Source organism: Pararge aegeria, chromosome 7 (genome assembly GCF_905163445.1).
Source record: "Pararge aegeria chromosome 7, ilParAegt1.1, whole genome shotgun sequence".
In the NCBI taxonomy this organism is placed as follows: domain Eukaryota; kingdom Metazoa; phylum Arthropoda; class Insecta; order Lepidoptera; family Nymphalidae; genus Pararge; species Pararge aegeria.
Genome location: NC_053186.1, coordinates 7,060,860 through 7,081,231, shown reverse-complemented (window position 1 = coordinate 7,081,231; position 20,372 = coordinate 7,060,860). Strand labels below are relative to the sequence as shown.

General features: G+C 41.9%; 1 protein-coding gene across 1 annotated transcript in view; it reads right to left on the bottom strand.

The window, feature by feature from the left end:
* Positions 1-213: 213 nt before the first annotated feature.
* Positions 214-20,372, bottom strand: part of LOC120625259 (neogenin-like) — a 120,819-nt gene continuing 100,660 nt past the window's right edge. The window contains exons 6-31 of the mRNA XM_039892266.1: positions 20,230-20,330; positions 19,412-19,499; positions 18,749-18,890; positions 17,652-17,818; positions 16,635-16,750; positions 15,895-16,291; positions 15,317-15,440; positions 14,385-14,555; positions 13,810-14,007; positions 13,106-13,285; positions 12,393-12,513; positions 10,753-10,923; positions 8,950-9,152; positions 8,355-8,562; positions 7,329-7,490; positions 6,786-6,992; positions 6,239-6,389; positions 5,218-5,333; positions 4,314-4,484; positions 3,881-3,970; positions 3,296-3,378; positions 2,824-2,905; positions 2,186-2,339; positions 1,420-1,589; positions 1,084-1,164; positions 214-361 (exon numbers count right to left, since the gene is read on the bottom strand). Of these exons, the coding sequence (XP_039748200.1) occupies positions 219-361; positions 1,084-1,164; positions 1,420-1,589; positions 2,186-2,339; positions 2,824-2,905; positions 3,296-3,378; positions 3,881-3,970; positions 4,314-4,484; positions 5,218-5,333; positions 6,239-6,389; positions 6,786-6,992; positions 7,329-7,490; positions 8,355-8,562; positions 8,950-9,152; positions 10,753-10,923; positions 12,393-12,513; positions 13,106-13,285; positions 13,810-14,007; positions 14,385-14,555; positions 15,317-15,440; positions 15,895-16,291; positions 16,635-16,750; positions 17,652-17,818; positions 18,749-18,890; positions 19,412-19,499; positions 20,230-20,330 (3,997 nt within the window). The 3' untranslated portion in view covers positions 214-218. The remainder of the gene's footprint in view (positions 362-1,083; positions 1,165-1,419; positions 1,590-2,185; positions 2,340-2,823; positions 2,906-3,295; positions 3,379-3,880; positions 3,971-4,313; positions 4,485-5,217; positions 5,334-6,238; positions 6,390-6,785; positions 6,993-7,328; positions 7,491-8,354; positions 8,563-8,949; positions 9,153-10,752; positions 10,924-12,392; positions 12,514-13,105; positions 13,286-13,809; positions 14,008-14,384; positions 14,556-15,316; positions 15,441-15,894; positions 16,292-16,634; positions 16,751-17,651; positions 17,819-18,748; positions 18,891-19,411; positions 19,500-20,229; positions 20,331-20,372) is intronic.

The following is a 20,372-nucleotide window of genomic DNA, read 5'->3' as shown; positions in this document are numbered from 1 at the left end:
GATAAGAACAATATTTCAGTATCGGTAGGAACTAGGTCTACGGATCCCTATTATTTCTATTCTCGTAAGTCATATTTTGTCTCACTTTAGGTAACTGTTCTGCTAACAGGTAAGTCCAACTTACAAAAGGTAAGTTCGAATTAAGAAAGGTAAGTCCGCTCGCGTCAGGTAAGTCACACATTGAAGTAGACATTGGAGGCTGTGCGGCGCGGCGCGTGCTAGCAATGAAACTGGTTCTGTGTGATGGCGGACAGATCCTTCATCAACCCCTCCAGGTTCTGCATCTCGCGGTGCAGACGCTCGGTGGAACGCGACGGCGTCAACGGCTCTAGTTCCTCCGAGCAGTGCGACACCACGCTGCCTGCATCAAGTGGGTTAAGATTAGTGCAAAACACGCGCTACTGCTAGATTAATCTTCTAAACACTGCCTCGTTGGTCTAGGCTATAATTAATGATTATGAGGACCTGGGTTCGAATCTCGCCTCGAAGCAAGAATTGTGAGGTAATTAGGTAAAGGTAAAGAGGGTTTTTCTTGGCTCAATAATTTTAGGTTTTAAGTATAATAACTCAAGACTTGAAAGTTAAAAGAGTAGCTTAGTCGTGAGGCTGTTAAAATAAGTCTGGTCTTTTTAAAATTTCTTGAAGGAAATCATCTTGAGGAAACCTTCGTGGCTGAGAGGTCTGCATAATGTTGTCAAAGATTCTGTGAATTCTACCAATAAACTGTAAACCTGCTTGTGCCAATAATAAATAGAGAATCCAATAAATAAATCCGCACATGGTCAGCATTGTGGTCATTGTGAATTGGGTTGATTTGATTATGATGATAAAACAGAAGTAGTTGTTCTACCGACTATTTATGCAGAAGACTCAGTCACTTTATATTAACAGCAAAAAGCAGCAACGCCAAACCGCGGCGTTACACCTTAGTCTTAAGAGACGTTCAAGGTTACGTTCAATGAACGACCAATCATAAGAAGGGGGCGATCGAGAAACAATCTTGTGATTGGTATGCAGTAAACTTGAATGCCGCTAAGGACACAGATTGGATGCGGCGTGGCCCTCGCTTATATGTTTCCTCACCCAGCTGCAGACGATTGGGCAGGTGGCCGGGCGACGAGCTGGCACTCTTCTTATAGGGCGATGTCTCGCGCACGCTCCCCGCTGCGGACAGACAGACAGACTGGTGAGCAATATGCCTAATGGATTATTCTTTAACTGTCAATACCGAAACCGCCTACGAAATGCTTAAACTCGCGCTTTGCAAAGTTCATTTTACGTGATATTCTTTAACTATCTCACAACACAGTTCGAACTTCCATTCCGTCGATATACTAGGCGCATGTTATATTATAACAGCCAAGTTAACTCACAGCTAAGTATCTGTAATCCTTATTCACTTCTATCTTGCCAACTCACCCTTGGAATGTGAGGGTGTGGAGTGGTCGGACGCAGTGTCAGGCAGCGCGAAGCTGTGGAGACCCCCGCCGCACCCTCCTCGCCGAGACAGAGAGCCCCCCGCCGAGACGCCGCCCGGCAGCCCTCCTGGACCGCACACGCGCTCCCCATCGGCGCTTAAAGACTCTCGGCTAAGAGGATGATAAATGATTAGATTACTATGACTAAAAGTTCATTTAAAATAACTACATAGCTTTGAAAAGTAATAAAATAGAGGTGTCGATGGAAATACAAATCTTGACTCTAACCGAGAGCACGCCAACACTCGGTTCAACTATCCAGCAGTTAAGGTCATATCATACCACGATTGCTGGTGTGGTATGACCACCAGCAAGCGTATTATGCATCGAAGTCTCTAATACAGAATACCTTGGCTCCAGCGCGCATCTGACTTGGGACAAGCATTACACGAAAACTGCCACTTCATTATTCAGTATACTTATCCTTTGGGCTATGTGGATTGGGTATTTTGACCAAATACAGACCATGCAAAACCGTGTTAAGCTACTTTGAATGAAGCCTGAGGTCAATGTTTGTGCCCTCAGTATGTTATTATAGAATATCATTGAATATCTTTATTTGCTGGAATGTGGTAAGACGCTTTAAAAGCGCGTCCCTAAGATTTGGGGTAAGATTTTATGGACGAATTGAAGATTTGGCTCAATTTTCGACGCAACATAAGGTCCAATGGTAATCACCGTGTACATTAGTTATGTCCAAAACTCACTGAGTGTAGTGGCCCAGCGGCTCGTAGGCGACGTAGTGGCCGCGTTCGCGCGCGCTTGATGCGCTGGCGTAAACATCGGACGCTGAGCCGACGCTGGTGGGCGGAGCACCCGGCGCCGAGCAAGCCGCGCCCAGCGGACAAAGCCCCGACCCGCCTGCCGAAGAAATTTACGGTAACACCGAACTACGGCTCGCTGGAAACTTAGGTTTTCGTTCCCGGAAAATACTTCGGTTCCGGATCCAGGGATTTTGGGAGCGTTGAGATTTTTTTTTACGTGCTTTATGATTTATATATCTTTGTATTGAGATTATGTGATTGTATTTTTTTTTATTTCTTATTTAAGTCTATATATCTAAATATATTTGTGTAATTTTAATACTTTATTTATTGCACCTCCTACCTCAGATATAAGGCCACCAAATTGTACCCTCTTGCTCTAATGTGTTTAAATCTTAAACTACTTTTAACTGCTTTTGTTGTAACTACTTTTTTCTTTGGTGTACAATAAAAGTGTATTAATTTAAATGGTGATTGGCGTCAATGACGATGATTCTCCAGAGCCGGCAATTCACAATGTCTGTAATGCTCTACATGTTGGTTAGGAAGAGGATGACTACAAAATGTTAGAGGGTACTCACAGGGCGCGGGCGGCGGGTGCAGGGATGCCAGCGAAGACTGCGGAGATCCCAGCGGCGCTACCCCTGCCAACAGCGGCGTGCTCTGCGGAACACGTTCAAGTACTTTATAAATGAATGAAACGTCTAGCGCACGGGCACAAAAACATTAGAAGCAGCTAGTTTCAAACCTGCATTTCTGTGGCAGTCGCTGCCTAAGTGCCAAAACTGTAGGACCTTTCTACAATTGCTAATTGTAGAAAGGTCCTACAGTTTTTCAACGACGAGTCTATAATATGGAACCATTGCAGCTATTATCTACTATCAAAAAAGACTTTTTAATACATTTTAGAATTTAATATTTGATGTTTCATCTAAGCGTTATTAATACCTAAAAAATAAAATTGAAAAAAAGAACTACTTGTTAGAGTACAACTGTCGCTGTCACATTATGTGGTTTGAATGTAGCATATGAGAGCGATGTATTGGTCCTCACCTGGTCGGGCATGTGTCTCCGCCGCTCGCACGTGCCCGTGCAGCCCACGCCCAGCCCCACGCCCACGCCGACGCCTGTCATAGCTGTGAACAAAGATGGTGTCAAGTGAGGTACCATAGTAAAGTATGGAAGGAGTCCCGCACGCCATGTCATAATGATTTTGCGTAGTATTTTTTATTAGTAGTAGATAATTAAACCTTACCTTAAATTAATTTAACACTAAAATACGTTATTATTTTTTGTCGAACATAATTTTAAAATAAAAGGTGCCTCTGGTTTTCTATTGAATATGTTGCAATTTTAAGTATATAAAAAAGTGGTTCTTAAACAATGCTCCTGTTATCCGCCTAAACTGATATAACGTCATTGAATAATATCATATACCATGCAAAAACTTACATAATTTAATAATACTTATATTTAGTAATAATATGGTAGATCTAATACTTTATTCGGTGAAACTAGTGCCCAGCATTGAAAATAATATAAAAAAACAAAATAACAAAGCGGGAAATGTACGAAAAACAACTCAAAGAAAATAAACAAAACAAAAAAGTAAACCTAAGCACGGCAGTAGTGTGTCACAGCGACAGTCGCAGCGGCGGCATGCGGGCGACGCACGCAGCACGCACGTGTCGTCGCTGCCGCTGCCGGCCACCGAGGGGGAGCGTGACTCTAGGGGCAAAGCGGTGGGTGAATAAGCGCCGCGCGGGGGGGAGGGGAGAGCAAAATAAAAACTACTTAACCGTGCAGAAAACGTCAACTTAGCGAAGTGAAGCTGCAGGCTATGAACACAAGTTCGCTATCCTTTCATATCTTACAGTGTTCAACGCACAAAAATGCTAGAACTTCAAGCAAATTAATGCTTTTTTTATGTCATAATTTTCTGTTTCCTTCCTTTGCGAGTCTTGACTGAATTCCCATTAATTTCGTAGGTCTTTTCCAGAGTTCTGTCTCGAAGCAAAATAAAGAAGTATCCAAATTAAAAGGTGGGTAAGCACCTGTGAAGGCCACTCACCTACGTATGTAGGCACGTATCGGCGGTCGAGGCTGGCTAAGGAGGGTGGTGCGTGGCGGGCGGGCTCGTAGTCTGCCTGCGGCGCGTGTGACATGGGCGCTGGGGGCGGAGCGCGCGCCAGAGTCAGCGTCGACGACACTAGGCCGCTCCCTTCCACGCTGCCCGCCGATACTGGAATAACATTATCCATCAATATCATTATATTCTTTACATATCATTACTAGATATCGAAGGAAAATGAAACCTCAATCATCAACTCTTTATCACTTTACAAAATACTGAATCCTATTTATTAACACAAACACTTAGTTGACGATTGTTATAAAGTGTTGGTATCGGCCGTTTAACGCGTTTGAGGAAATGCCGGTCTTTCGCTAGGACCATCTTCATCATTTAACACGAACGTCTTTGTACCTTGGTCCTACTTTTGCATAACATCTGACTCGGCCCACTAGTTCACCAGTGCTTAGACTGTGAGCCCTATGCGTTTGCTAGAACCAACCTAGAGTTCTACTGGGCTACTAAATATTTGAAAAAGAAAAAAAATCTTGTTATTTAAATTTTAAACCCTTTAAATTGTAAAACTTGAAGTTTTTTTTTTAAAAGAAACCATTTTTGGAGTTTGATCTATATATATAAAAGAAAGTTGTGTTAGTTACACCATTTATAACTCAAGAAAGGCTGGACCAATTATTATGATATTTGATTTTTTGGATTCCTCTTAGACCGGAATAGGATAATAGGTATTAAAATATAACATTCATAAAAAAAAAAGATCCGCGGTACGAAGTTCGCCGGGACAGCTAGTATTTTATAAAGTGGAAAGCATTTCTCGATGAAAAGGAGCATCATGCAAGTTAGAGATAAAGCGTGCTTAGCAGAGGTAAAGTGTGTAGCGTCGTACTCTTACTGGCGGAGCTATGAAGGCTCTTGTCCATGTGCTTAAGCTCCATCTGGTCGTGGTGGATCCACAGATCGGGCGGCTTGATGGCGGCCGACGCGGACGCTTTCTGGTACGTGCTGCAATAACGATGACACTATAAACTCTGAATAAACATGAGATGAAGTATTTTGACGCCTTTGATCTCGTGGTAAATGCCGACATCGCGTCTGTCTACGCGATGTCGGCATTTATGTCGTCGATGTCGTCGCGGAAATGTATTGGAACCCTTACGCCGCCCTTTACTAGATTGATTTTTACACACGATTGCTTTGTCTAGAAGGAATCATCGGACCTTTGTATGACTATCGTTACTCTGTCCTGTTAATCCATTCCAGAGAACACATCCTTTTGTATTCGATTTTTGTAATTCGCTTAATGACCCATCAATATATATACAATTTGGTTTGGTTGGCAGAGAATGACATTACATAATTACATGTATTAAGAACAGCATGTTCCTCATACAATTATGTTGATAAACTCGCTGTATTGCTACCTCTTCTTAGTAAAAAAAATACAAGAGCATATTAGGATGAGTATCAAACGCGTGTTTGTCGATTTTGAGCATCGTTTAACATTTGGATGCATTCCCCAAGCAACAACCAGTACATAGTCATCGTATGAACACTTCCTGAGGTTTCTTACAAGAAAAGCCAGCAAATGTCGAAAATTTTTTTAGCCGAAATTCTACTATTAACACTAGAAGTTGTCTACGACCTTGCTATGGTTATCCACAATAAAAGGGATCTAAGTACCAATAGCCGCAGTATTCCCTCAGTTGTTTCATTTTCTACAAGGCTTATTATCAGTGGCGTGCACTGGGTTTCTTATCATATACAGCAGGAAAATTACATAAAACGGCAAAAATTCTACTCCTATACGAGTTATATATCAATTTTGAGGTAGGCAGTGCTTTTGTGCATGTATGAAGTGCACGCCACTGCTTATTATAAAAAGCCCGTCGAGCCTGAAGTTCACATACCTGGTGTCCGGCGACATGGGCGGCGAGTTCCTCCTGCAGCAAAGCGACAGCGCCAGCGCCGCTGCTAGCGCTAGTACCGCGCACGCACCACCTGCGCTGGCCCACAGCCATGCCGAGGTCGCGCTCGCCAAACCGCCGCCCTCCCCGCCTTCTGCACCCACAAGTGGGAACTGGTTAGTAATGGACTACCACCATATGATTATAAATCCAAACTGGATCTGAATCGCATTGGGTCTATATTATTTTCTCTTATGATAATCAGATGATAATGTTCATCATCAGTAAATACTATGTAATAAGGGTAAGATGGCCTTGTGGTGAGAAAGCGAAACAAAATACCGTTTACGTCTTAGTTACGGGGTTAATCTGTCAAGAACTTTTGAGTATCAGCTACAAAATTTACACTGTCATATATCGAAGATATTACTATCTAGTGACAGCGTAAAAAAAGAGTGTAAAGGCTAGGCTCTGAATCCCTACATCATCCGAGCGATGAGTGCTGTGCCCAGCAGTGGGCGCATGAACGCGGCCGTTGCAGACCACTCACCCACTCCGGTTGTGTAGGCAACAGTAGCGCTGAAGGGGCCCAGACCCTTGCCGTTGCGCGCTTGTATCTTGAAGCTGTAAGTGGTACGCGCGCGCAGGCGGTCGAGGCGCGTGCGCGTACGGTCGCCCACCACGGTCAACGCCGTCCACTCCTCCGCCGCACCAGCCGCCGAGCCCGTGCGCTGCGCGGCGTACATGATCACGTAGCCTGCCGGGAGATTTAATATATAATTGTGTTTCCAGCTTTCCAGGTGTATTCTGTAAAATAGGTCCTTTTTCCGGTCCTATTTTGTTGCCGTCCTACCCTGGGTCGTTATTCTGTCTTGGGACACCCGCTTTCCATAGCGTTTGGGTTTAGCGTTCACAATTATGGATGTTACGATCATGTAATTTTCAGGTTTTCTACAAACGGGTTAACCACACAGATTCAATTCTATATGCGATCGTTGTTACTGGAATTACCACAAGTATGGATTGTCTTATATTTCATGCCCGAAGCTGAGGCTGAATTAGACGCTTAACCGAGCGTTTTTCGGGTCCTCACCGGTGATGACGCCGTTGGGTCTCTGCGGCGGGCTCCAGGACAGGTCAGCGGCGCGTGCGGGTGGTGCGGCGGGCGACACGCGGAGGTCACGTGGCGGTCCGCCCGGCGCCGCCTCCAATGACGTGTTGCTCGCGAGCATGGACCACGCAGACTCGCGCCCGCCTGCACACGAACAAAAGTTGAAGCTCCATATCCACGGAATTAGAATCTTAACAATGAAATACATTTATGACGAGGAACAACCTTAGCTTATTTAAAAGATACGAGGTTTTAGGCGAGAACAGAGCTAGGAGGAAAAACAATCTTATCGTGCTACCTCGAGATTAATCATGTTCTCGAAGAGTTACCATTGTATGGCAATAGCTATACTTAACAAGTTGCCTGATAGTTATAAAAATATTAATAGTTTCATTATTTTTAAACCCGCATATACTGTATGCTGATAAATAAATGTTACTTTAATGTTGGAGAATATCTAAGTGATGACATAAAATAATATACTACAGGATAAATCTATTTAATAAATGTATACTACACATAACCTATATTTTTTTTTTACAATTAAGTAAGACATTAAGTTCACTCTAATTTTTATTATATATTTCATTTTAAATTTTTATTTGACCTTATATATTCCATTTATATTTCGTAGCTCAAAATTTAGTAAATAATGATGAATCTGTATTGAATTTTTAAAAATGTATATATTTACTTTAATTAATAAATTGACTTACGAGTGAAATGCTAAAATTAAAAATGTTGGTGAATTTGTGATCTTGCAATTGAGATTGACGACTAATGGGTCGTAGTAGTACTGTTTATTTTGAACTGTGGGAGTTAAGGAGCACATATGAGTTCAAAATTAAAGGCCCAAAAGTGCAGTGCGCGCAGTTAATACTGAGGTCGTAGAAGTAGAATACTGAGGTACTTTTCTCTTACGATGTGGAGGTAATTGGGTATTGGATAATCGAGAGAGGCATGGCACCCTAGCGCGAAGAGCAGAGAACTTAATTGATATTTAGTCACCTTTGATGAGCTTGACGGCAAACTCGTACTTCGTGAAGGGCCGCAGGTCGTCAATCATACAGTTGAGGTCGGAGGCGTTATACACGCGAGTACGGCCTGCGCCAGTAGAGCGCACCTCGTAGCGCCGTCCGTCGGTGGCGGTCTGGCCTTTGGCCAAAGTGGGGTCTGTCCAGTACACCACAGCTGTTGAGCCGCTGAGCATTATGACCTGTATACACACGAAAAATTGCAGTGTGTTCAACTGTCAGTTTGTATTACTTAAGGATATTACACAGGCCACTAAATAAAAAAAGAATTTGAATTCTGGTATGTCACTTTTTGTTTTTTTTTAATATCTCTTTTATGTTTGAAAATATTGGATAGAAGAAGGCGTTACTTTGCAAAATACACAGTGCAGTGAAATCAACCAAATGTTTGTTCCGCGAAATCACTAAACTCTGCCCGGTGCATTTTATAATTACTTCATGCTATTTGGAAGGGACAGGCCGTCAGATTAACATATTCTACCTCCGGTCAGAAAAATGAAATGTCAACTTTTTATTCCGTCACTCTTGGGTGTAGAATCCAAGATTTATTTCCCGTTAGAGTGCGCTACCTTAAGTCCCACGGGCGGTATGAGCGGCGGCGTGTCATCCTCGTCGTCGCGCTCGTCCACCTCATCCGCGTCCGGCTCATCTGGCTCGTCCGGTTCGCCGTCATCCGGTTCGCTGGGCTTGGTCCGAACCGTAGCGTATACGGCCGGGCCCAGCCCGAGCGCGTTGCTGGCGCGGAGCGATATCACGTATTCCGAATTTGATTCTGGATACGTAATTACATTTTATTTTCAGTAATGCCCGTTTTCACTAACGACGGACTAGGCAATGCCTAAGTCAGTAGCGCCTAATCAAATAAGATTCCTAGGCATCTTTTACCTTTCAACAATCTTATTTCACTAGGCAACTCATATAACCTAACTTGTCTATGATTCTTGCCACAAGGTGTGGTAAGATTTGAGGTAAATAAAAAAAACGACCCCAAAACTTTCCGATCTGCCGAATCAGTGTTGTAACTTTAGATAACGCCTAACGTCTACTTACTGACCCGAACGGATTGCTATCTTAAGTGCCCATATAGAGACACTAGCAGGTAAATTCACAGACAGTTTATAGTCGTTGAAACGGTTAGGCTTGTTTATTTTGCGTACTTTCAATCTCCTAAATATCTTACGAAATCTTGTTATTGTGTAACTGTGTTAATATTAAAAAAAGAGAGCTACACGATCAATTTATAATCTCGGACCACATAAATATGAAAATTTTACTCATCACAAAATAAAACTTGATTTAACTTTTAGATACTATGTGATACAGTTGTGTTTTGATCAAGTAATAAATATTGTGTTTTAATCTTACAAAGATTTCTCGCTGGCCAAGAATATTGTGTTTTAATCTTACAAAGATTTATCACTGGCTGCAAAAGTTTGTTAAATTTGATTAGAACTACTCAAGAACGTAGTGTAAATTTTTACTGACATTACCATTTGGTGCCAATTCATTTGTACATAAATCTTCTAATTGATTAGTATAAAAATAGTGCTACCCTACATGTACCGCAGAACATTTTAAATAGGGCACCACTACCTTTGGACCTCTCAATTTAGATTGGTTTAAATCTTTCCGTGCCAATAAGCAATCCTACAAACTAATAATATAATGTGAAAAATGCAGGGCATGGCTACATTTGAAAGGGAAAGGCAACTTTATTCACTTATGTATATTAAGATAGCGATGGCAATAACGGTAGCGGCTTCAGTGTGAGCAAATCAAGAAATGCGTTTTAATTATTAGTAGTATACAAGAAGAAATTATGTTTATCTACTTAAATAAAACAAACACAAATATACTATTTATTGATTATTATATCAGTCACTTAAAGCGTGTCGTTTGTATATTATTTTATCAACTCCTGTCCTTATTGTCTTTAAAATGAGCAGTTTTAGCCAACTAGAAGGATTAAAACTTTCGTATATAACTGCTAGTGTGCTGTGTTACATACGTACCGATTATATTCATATGACGAGGGTTCTCGCGATCTCCACCTTATTGATATTCAGTCAGTCTCCCACGTTGTGTACACATAAAGTGTAAGTTTGTAAATTACGTACCAAATCTGCGTATGACCTGAGCACGTTAGCTCAACAAAGCGTGATCCTGTCAGATGTCCTCCAGCGTATACGCAAGACAACTGTACCCTGAGTATAACATTTGCACGTGTATCGAAACACTATAACGTCATAAAATGGAACGTCTCATTTTCGACTAGCAATTTATGTATAACTGATTATTATTTTACACACGCTCAGCTAAGAACGCTAGCAACGTTGCGCACATATGTCATACTCAGCGTGTCTCGTACGTACCGAGTCCCCGTATGACGTGCGAGTGTGCGTGCGCGGGCAGCTCCCGCGAGTGCTCGTCCGGCACGCCGAGTCCCCAGCCGAGCCAGTGGCCCCGTACCAGCGCCCCCCCGCCGTCCCCGCCGCTGTCCCCCTGCCCCCACCACACCGAGATCCAGTCGCGGCCGGCGCGCGCTACGGCGGGAAGGGGGTGATGGTTTAGGATATTTTGCGTTTAGAATCGTTTTTAAGACTTTTAAATTCCATTCATAAAATTATTTTTTTGCTGTCGTTATAGGCAAAAAAAAAAAATCATAGCATCAGCAGCCAAAATAAGAATAAGAAACACATGATCAATTATTTTCCGGAGTGAAAAAGATTTATTAACTGGTAGGTTTTGTAATCTGTATATTTATTTGTTTTTTTTATTATTAGCTCACACTACTTGGCTGCAAATGGCTCACCTTTCGGTAAATTATGTTGCAGTCTAAGATTGTAGCGGGCTAACCTGTCAGGGTTGCAGCAGTTATGTTAAGTGTAACGTAGCTCTAATCGGTTTCTAAATGACTTTGTCGGTAAGATTGTAACTAGCTACGGCCAAAGCCCTTAAAGCCAAAGGCCAGCCAAAATTCGAAAATTAAAAATTTACCCCCGACGGGGATCAATACGAGAAATAAGAAAGAGCCAAGAGCCCCAGCGACTTCAAGTCAAGACGAGTCTTATCTTTGTCACTACGCAACGCGCATGAGCAAGATGTGTAGTTGAGTTTTATGCAAGAATGATAAGAGGAAACCAGAGAGGAAGCTAAAAATCGTCATTAATTGTTATCCGGCACGAAAGAGCAACCACATATGAACCAAAATAATGCGGGTAATATCCGTTAATTTAGCTCTATCCAAATTTGGCGATTGAAGCCATAATTTCAGCCATGGGCACAAGAATGTTTCTACCTTTCTTGACCCCACCGTTTTAATTTTATAAATGGAATTCAATTAGCAATAAATTTAAACAACACATAAAGCATAGCAGAATGTAAAATTTATCTTTATCAATAAAATTTTGACTATTTAAGTAGTTTACATTTAGTTTATCTTTAGATCCAATTGGTTGCTAAACACTACTTCACATTTCTAGAGGACACACAACACATAAAGGAAATAGTTTTTCTGAAAATTAAGAATGTTGAATAAGCTGGACTACTATGCAATTTACTGATGCAAAATTGCTTTTACTTGAAAATGATGAAGAAAGAAATCGTGACTCGGAACCATGTTTAAATATGTTAGCAAAACTAAAAATTTCTTTTCCGCAGGGAAAGAAGCAATATATTAAACTTTTTTTATTATTGCAGTGGGGGCTCATAAAAATGTGCCCAAAGATTACAATTCAGTGGTTATAAAAAGATATTAAAAATATTGGACTTAGTTATCAGAAAAGGTTCCCACCCGCAAGACATAAAATCGAGAATAAGTGACCAATCCAGCTTTCTTATCACTGTGTATGATTTCACCAACAATATTTTGGTCAGACCCACGAAGATATGGTTAAATAGAAAAATCTGCCTCAGAGCAATTGTGCATTGAAACAGTTTCGCATAACTAAGTCATATTGAAGGAAATAATGATTGAATTGGTGCAAGAGAAAGCACCCTAAAATGAACTCACTAGTAAGCGGCGGTGGCGGGTCGGGCACGGCGGCCTCGGCGCGGCTTCGTCCCTGCGTGCTGGCCGAAACCCACTCACTGAAGGGACCTGAGCCGTTTGCATTGATGGCGCATACTCTTATCTGGGGACACCAACAGACAGCTTTGTGTGTTATTACTCTTACTTACTTTATTTAAAACTAGCTGATGCCCGTGACTTTGTAGAAGTTTATTTTTTACCGGAATAAAATGTATTCTATTGCCGTCTCCAGGATGAAAACTATTTTTATGCATAATTTCACCAAATGTTTTTTTAATTAGGTAACTTCAACCAGAAGCGTTTCTGGAATAAATGTTATCCTGTGTCTCTCTCCAAACAAACAGATACATTTTCAAATTTATAATATGAATAGGACTAGACGAATTAGTTATAAATAAATAAATAAATATACGACGACAATACACACACTGCCATCTAGTCCCAAAGTAAGCGTAGCTTGTGTTATGGTTACTAAGATAACTGATGAATATTTTTTTTATGTATAATATAAATAAATATAATATACATTCAAACACCCAGACACTGAAAAACGTTCGTTTTCATCACAGAAACATTTTCCAGTTGTGGGAATCGAACCCACGGCCTTGGACTCAGTAAGCAGGGTCGCTGCCCACTGCGCCAATCGGCCGTCAATTCCTTAGCACACTCTCCGAAAACCTCAAAACTGTATTTACCTGATAGGTCTGCGCGGGCTCCAGACCCCGTAACTCAGCGCGCCGCGTGTCTGCGGGCGTGGTCAGTGAGTCCGCGCGGCGGCGAGTGGTGCCCGCCACCACGCGATAGCGCACCTTGTACCCTGTGAGCGGCCCGCGATGAGTGCGCGCCGGGGGAGCCTCCCAGCGGACCAGGATGGACTGTGGAATAAAAAAACCTAACATAAAAATTTGGGCGACAAAATTTTACACCGGTGCTAATTGTGAGACTTTTATTTCATATTAATTTTTTTCTTCTTAGTGCAGTAATTGAACGTTTTATTTAAGGCCACACAACTAACCACAACTATGACACATGTATATATTAAGAAGATAATTGGTTTGTAAAATGGTGGCGAAAACGGAAGCCGGAACGGGTGCAGGAGGAAGCCAAGCACTTCGTACGGGATATCGAAACGATGCATGTTTTTCCGAAGCCTTCCGGTGCGATTGTAGAAAGTTGAGAGTGAAACTGACTCAATTAGTTTCATTCCACACTCTCGGAGATATACCTTGTATATTGCCGACAAACAGATGGTGTAACAAACTTTCGAGTGTACCGACTTTGACCTGGCAGATAAGTTTTGTAGCATGTCTAGAGGGTAAGATATAACAACCTATGTGTATCTTAAGGCTACAGCAGGTTCGACCGCACGGCTGGCCACACCCAACGCGCGTGCACGTACCGTGTCGCTGGTGGGCGTGGCGGATACGTTGGCTGGCGGCGCAGCGGGCGCGTCTGCGGGCGTGCGCGCTGCGACGTCGGGTGAGGCCGCACCGCCAGCCGCACTCACGCGTACGCGATAGGCGGTGGCCGCACGCAGCCCGCCCACAGTGCTGGGAGATCCTTCCGCCCACTGGGACTGCTCGCGACCCGACTCCACCTGTTATACATAACACAACATCACAAGAACGATTACCGAGTTTCTTGCCGGTATCTTCTCGTAAGACTCTGCATTCCTACCTAATACTACAGTCACTACAAACAAACAGACTTAACTTTTCAAAATAGCCTGTCGCTAGTTACTACCAGCGAGTTAGTACTTTTTCTTCTTTAACTTCAGAGCTAAGCTTAAATAAAAAATAATTGTAGTTTTGTATCATAGGTTTACAAGAAGGGTGGGAACTTTGCGTTAGCCGCAGCTCCAAGTTTAAAGTGTTTGACTTGTATGAGGTGACCCAACCATAATTATGTTCCTCTGCCTCGAACTCCTGCTAATTTTCCGATGATGATTGTTGATCGTCAGGTCGTGTGACGTACCTCAGTGTAGTAGATGGCGTATCTGGTAGGCGGTGGTGGCGACGACTCCGGAGGGGCGGGCTCGGGCGCTATCCACGAGACCCGCAATGCGTGGGGGCCTGCGGCCTCCACCACCACGTTTTGCGGAGGCCCGTAAGTCAACTCCTCCTCTGGAGTCGTGACCTCCACTACCTGGAGTACAATCTTTATGTAAGAAATTTCAGTTTACGTGTATTGACAATTCTTTTGTCCTAAACGGATAGAAAGATTTATAAACTAACCGTTTTGGGGGCATTATCAACAGCCTATTACAGTCCACTGTTGGACTAAACAACCAACGAGAGGGTTTGCCCTTAATCATCACGCTGAGCAGACGGGTGATCGCAGTAGATGGTAATACAGAGGACGCTGCTGCCCGTAATCCGTTATATTATTATATGTTTATGGGTCACTTGGACCAATTTGTGCAATTTTATAACTGACAAGAATGAGGTTTATTTAGAGCTCGATTTCGCATGTGCCACACTATTTGTCTATTTCGTGACCATCTGTACTGGCCTAAATTACAAGAATAAGGCTTTTCATAGGTACAAGTGCTCATGTACGATATCAGCGCACAATTTTAAGCACATTTATAATTTCATAACGTATCCAAGTAAGGTGTTTCGTCAGTGTGAGGCCCCATGTGCCTCACTAAATCACTACTTCTTATTAATTCATATTCTCACACCTTACCTTAAACCAATATTAATTTTGTGGTTTCCACACAAACTAATTTTCGGTAAATAAAATGTTAGGGTAAAATCGGATGTTTTTTTCACACTGACTTCCCATGTATCTGATTAAGATTACTGTGTAGATGATGGTTAGGTTAGTTTTAAATTGTATGCTTAACATTTTGGATGGTTGCGCCATATTTTCCATTCAATTTGCTCCAAATTCTAGAGAGTTACCTGCGTGGGCGGAGAAATGGCATGATGAGTGATGGCCACCGCTTTAAAGTGGTAGGTGGTGTTGGGCTGCAAAGACGCCACGTTCATCTCGTGCCGCGTGCTTTCACCGCGGGACATGCGCTCTCTACAAACAACACAGTCAGAATCACGATCAGAAATATCTTTAAAAACCATTTTTATCACGATCTTTTTCGTTCGTTCGTTATTGTTTATAAGGTTATGAGTAATTAACAGTGTAATTATTTTAGTTATCATCAGTGGCGTAGCTAAACATGGGCGAAGCGGCCTTTCCCCCATCATTAGTTTGGTTCTCTGGGTTTTATTTTTATTTATAAAAATATGATAATGCGATGAATGAATGAATAGTATGATGAATAGTATTTATTAATATTTATTTATGGTTTATTTTTGAGTTCACTGATACCACAAGTGTGAAGATTATATGATCTAAATCGGCCACCTAACACGGAAACGAATAGATCAAATATTACTCTTTAAGACCCATTCATACTAACAAACAGCTAACATGAGAAGTTAAACAAAAGCTTGTAAAAAGTGAAGATAAAGAATTAACTCACCTTTCACTCCCCTTCACTTTATACAATATCGCGTATCCTGTGACCTCCTCTTGCTTTATTTCCGGTTCCTGCCAACTCAAGGTCACGAATCGATGCTTCACAATCACCGCTCGTAAGTCTTTCGGCGCAGAGACTATAGTCGCATTAGCCTTTTTGAGATCCAAATCCAAATCTTGAGCAGCATGAAAGTCATTGTAATCACTGTTATAGCTATCGTTATAGCTATCTAAAGTGCTATATTCGTCGTATAAAGGTTCCGAAGTGTACGCAGATGAGGTTTCGCCTAAAAAGTCTAGGTCCTCTGGAGTTGGGTCTAGGGTTTGGTCTACTACGCCGGATATAAGGGAGTTGAAAATGTCTTGGGTAGAGTTTTTAGGAGTTTTTGGAGACTTTATATCTGTAAGAGATTTGGGAAAAACAAAAATGAACGTAAAAGAAAAAAAACAGGAATAGGTAAACCACGTTAAGCTACTTGTATCAGTCGTAAGAAAAACACTATACCAATCATAATATGTACCAGCCTTTCCTAAATTGTCATTATCAGCGTGAAAAGCATGTCAGTTTAATAATAAGAAATTAATGTGTGGTGGTGAGATGTGGTTGAGTATGGCAAGCTGCAATAAACCGTGGTTCCCAGAAAAAGTAGGACCGCTTTGGGCTTGGAGCCCCCATGTTTGGTAGCTCGAAGCTACTGGTTTTTCAAACAAAGGTCGATATTCATTTTCCTAGTCTATAGTTACCGTGCGGGGAGACAAGCAAACGGAGTGCGGCGGTGGCGCTGCCGGCGGCGGATGCGGCGCTGCACTGAAACACGCCCGCGTCTGCGGCTAACACTCCTCGGATGCGCAGCGACGACCTACGGGTGAAATGTGTCAGCCGAGGCATCACGTGTAGCAGTGTTAACGGGATTGTTGTAGGCTTCTGCGTGGATCAGGAGCGTATGGAACCCTCAAGGCTTTATTTTCATTAGTGTCTGATGAAAGGCTTCCTAGTTACAACCCTATCAACATGAACTTGCTGTCATAGCGGTTCGTGTGGGTTCAGCTTTTCAGTATGATGCCGCGAAGGAACTGATTAAGGTTAGGCGTTTAGTATTACTGCCATACCACTAATAGGTTAGCCCACTACCACCTACTACCATTGCATAATAATGTGCCACCAGGTGAGATTACAGTTATAGTTTCTGTTTCAAAAAAACTAAACACAGCCATTCGCGTACCCCCTCTGGGCACGGGCTTTTTCTCTCGTGATAAATGAGCTTAACTCGCTACGCTGCTAGAATTCGAAGATTTTTAGTGTTGCAACATAATGATAACCGGAACTAATAAGTTTACGTACTATCCGAATGATAATAATTTCCTTACTACACGCTGCAAAATTGTATATTGGAAATTGTAGTATCTTCTGCAGCTTTAGGATGTTTTGAATTATGTCGTCCTCGTATTTGTCTAATTAATGCGTAATACACAAGCCGATATATTTATCCACTTTATACGCTAGTTCTATGTTGAAGCTACTTTTTCTCCACCACTGCTGAACAACCCACGTCTACTACTTGAAACTACATTGCAGACATGAAAACTTCCGCAAGATTTCCTAGGATACTTCAGCGTACGTGAAATGCTGCTTTGATATGATAGCAACAGGAGGTAATTTTATTACATTCAAGTATAATGGACGGTCGAGGAATACCAGTCATCCAGCTGGGGTGGATGAATGTGTCTGCGATTCTCGGTACGCTCGGTACACAAACTCACCCGTCTACCAGTGCGATGTCATGCTCATTGGGCGTGAGCGGCTCTCCGTTCTTCAGCCACGTGACGGCTGGTACGGGCCGCCCGCGCGCCTCGCAGCGCAGCGTGACGTCACCACGAGTGCGCGCGCGCACCACGCGGCCCTCGCGGAGCGTGACGCGCGGAGATGTCTGAAAAAAGACGCAAAAACACGATGAACGTATGGGTTATAGTCTATTGTGCTGCGATAGTATTTTTGAAGTGAAAAATTCTTTCGACTGGGTGAACAAAAATCATGGAATTCACGTCATCGTAACCGAACGCTTAAAGTGAACTATATGTATTTATATATGTACATAGTCCGAAAAGACTGACTCGCATGTTTTTGACGTGACAACGTCTTATAAATTGGTTTGCCGGGTGACACTTCAAGAAACTGCGTTACGCTCCGCTCACGTTATGCGCTCACAATGAGAGCGAGTGAGAGGCACGCGTCCCTTCCACTCGGGCATGGTTAGCCCGCCTAAGAGCGAGAGAGACAGACATAAAAAGTGAAAGGCACGCGTCCCTTTGTAGTAAACGCTGTTTCATTGTACGCAAATGTATTGCAAGTTATTGTATGTATATTTGTATATAAATACGTATGTATGTGTAAAGGTAAAAATAAAATTTTGTTAATATGAAATTCAGTGCGAGATTCTTTGTATAAATTAATGTTTTAAATATAATTCTTTGTATAAATAAATGTTTTAAATTGTTACTATTATTTCATCCTTCTTCCTACTATACGAATGAATATTCACATTAAAATTATTTTACCACTCAAAGTCCTTGTCACGTAAAACTTTCACCCGTATACCGACTTTACAGGCAACCAATTTTTTTTTTCTATAGTAATGATTGAAGGGTGGAAGCAGATGGCCAGCAATCTCCTATAAGCGGAGGAAACTTCGCAGGGACACACTTTGCAAAGTGTCGTTCTGTGTCCATCCATCAGAGGCGTAAGTTGAGCCACACACTGTTTAAATATTAGTCAATTGCGCTACCAAAATTAGAGGCTTGCAAGAAACCTCTGGCGGGCTCATCTATCCCTAGACAGATTTCCGCTCATGACTGCTTACCATCACATGTAGCTGGGTGGAATGGTCAGCGGAGTCTAGTCGGTTGGTGGCACGGCACGTGTAGGTCCCGGCGTCAAGTGCGCGCGCCGCCTGAACGCGAAGCGATCCCGAACCCACCAGGTAGAAACGGGAATCCAGATCGCTGCGGAGAGGTTAACCAAGCCATAATTTTATAACGCGAGGACGAGACGCCATCATTCATTGAAGCGAGATACTGCTATCTCGCTTCAATGAATGATGGCGTCTCGTGAAATGTGAATCGTGAATGAAAAAAAATTTGGTCATTCTAATACTGCTATTAGAATTACCAATTTTTTTTTCGTATTTGGGGTGTTTCTTAATTCAATCTCATTATTACCCATAGGGTTAATGGATTTTTTTCATATCAATTCAACCACGCTGAAACTTTTCAATGTATTGACGTAATTTATATTTAGAGCAGGGAGCTTTAGGGGATTGTAGGATGTATGTTCCGAGTAGTGTGAAAAAACATTTTACCGCCACACCATAAGCCAACCAAAATGAACGCGCTATCTTGCTTTATGTCGGTATCTACATTTTTTATTTGGTATAAAATAAAAGTACATATATTCATTCATAACAATGAAGATTCAACAAAATTGAGTTTTACAGGCAGGACTGTTAAATATGGCAGATACTCACTTGAGGTCGATGGCCACGCCGTTGTTGAGCCACACCATCTCTGGTTTCGGGTTGCCCAGCGCGGCGCAGTCGAAAGTTACGGATGCACCTAGAAACAGACTAGATTTTTATTACACTTAAACAATATGAAAATTTGGCTTGATTTCCTATACTCCGCGACAAGCACGAGAATCTGTACGGTGTAGTTTATAATTTCTTCAAGCTTTATACTCCACACCAAACTGATATTCGACAATGTACTCTCTACGCACGTTTCGCTCCGACAGTAAGTATATATATATAATAGTAAACATCTCCTGCAACACGCTTAAACTTATTAATTCGTATCAAGTAAATATAAGATTGGATAAGTGACTAACTTCGTACTGACAACAATAATAATTATTATGTTAAAAATAAAAAAATAATTTTACTAACCTTAGTATCAAATCACAAACTAACAAATCCATTATAATCTTTTTTAATTTGTTTTATTTATACAAACATTTTAATTTTTATTATTTTTATAACATACCTACTTTAATAAGAAGTAATGAAAAAAGTCGTTTTCACAATAAGACAAGTTACAAAAATGAGGTATATCGAATAAATCGGGACAAAATGTATAGCTTCTGACACTGTTTTACCCATTCTTCGAGCATAGGCGCACTAGTGGAAATAATATATGTGTAATCAAACGGTAGTAAACTAAACGGTATTGCCGTGCTTTGGCAGGTCGATAAGTAAATTTTATCCCTTGTCAGATGAAAAACCTAATCAGGGGAGAAAGTGTTTGTATCTTGCATATGCTAGTCGTACTAAAAGAGGAAGGAACCGACCTTCCATGACGGTGACGGGCTGCGGCGTGGTGATGAACCGCGGCGCAGACTCCAGGTTTGCGAGGTCGCTGTTGACGCGCAACTCTGTCTCGGGGCCCAAGCTGCAACAATTAATGACAACAACTTTATACAGTCTCAGAAAC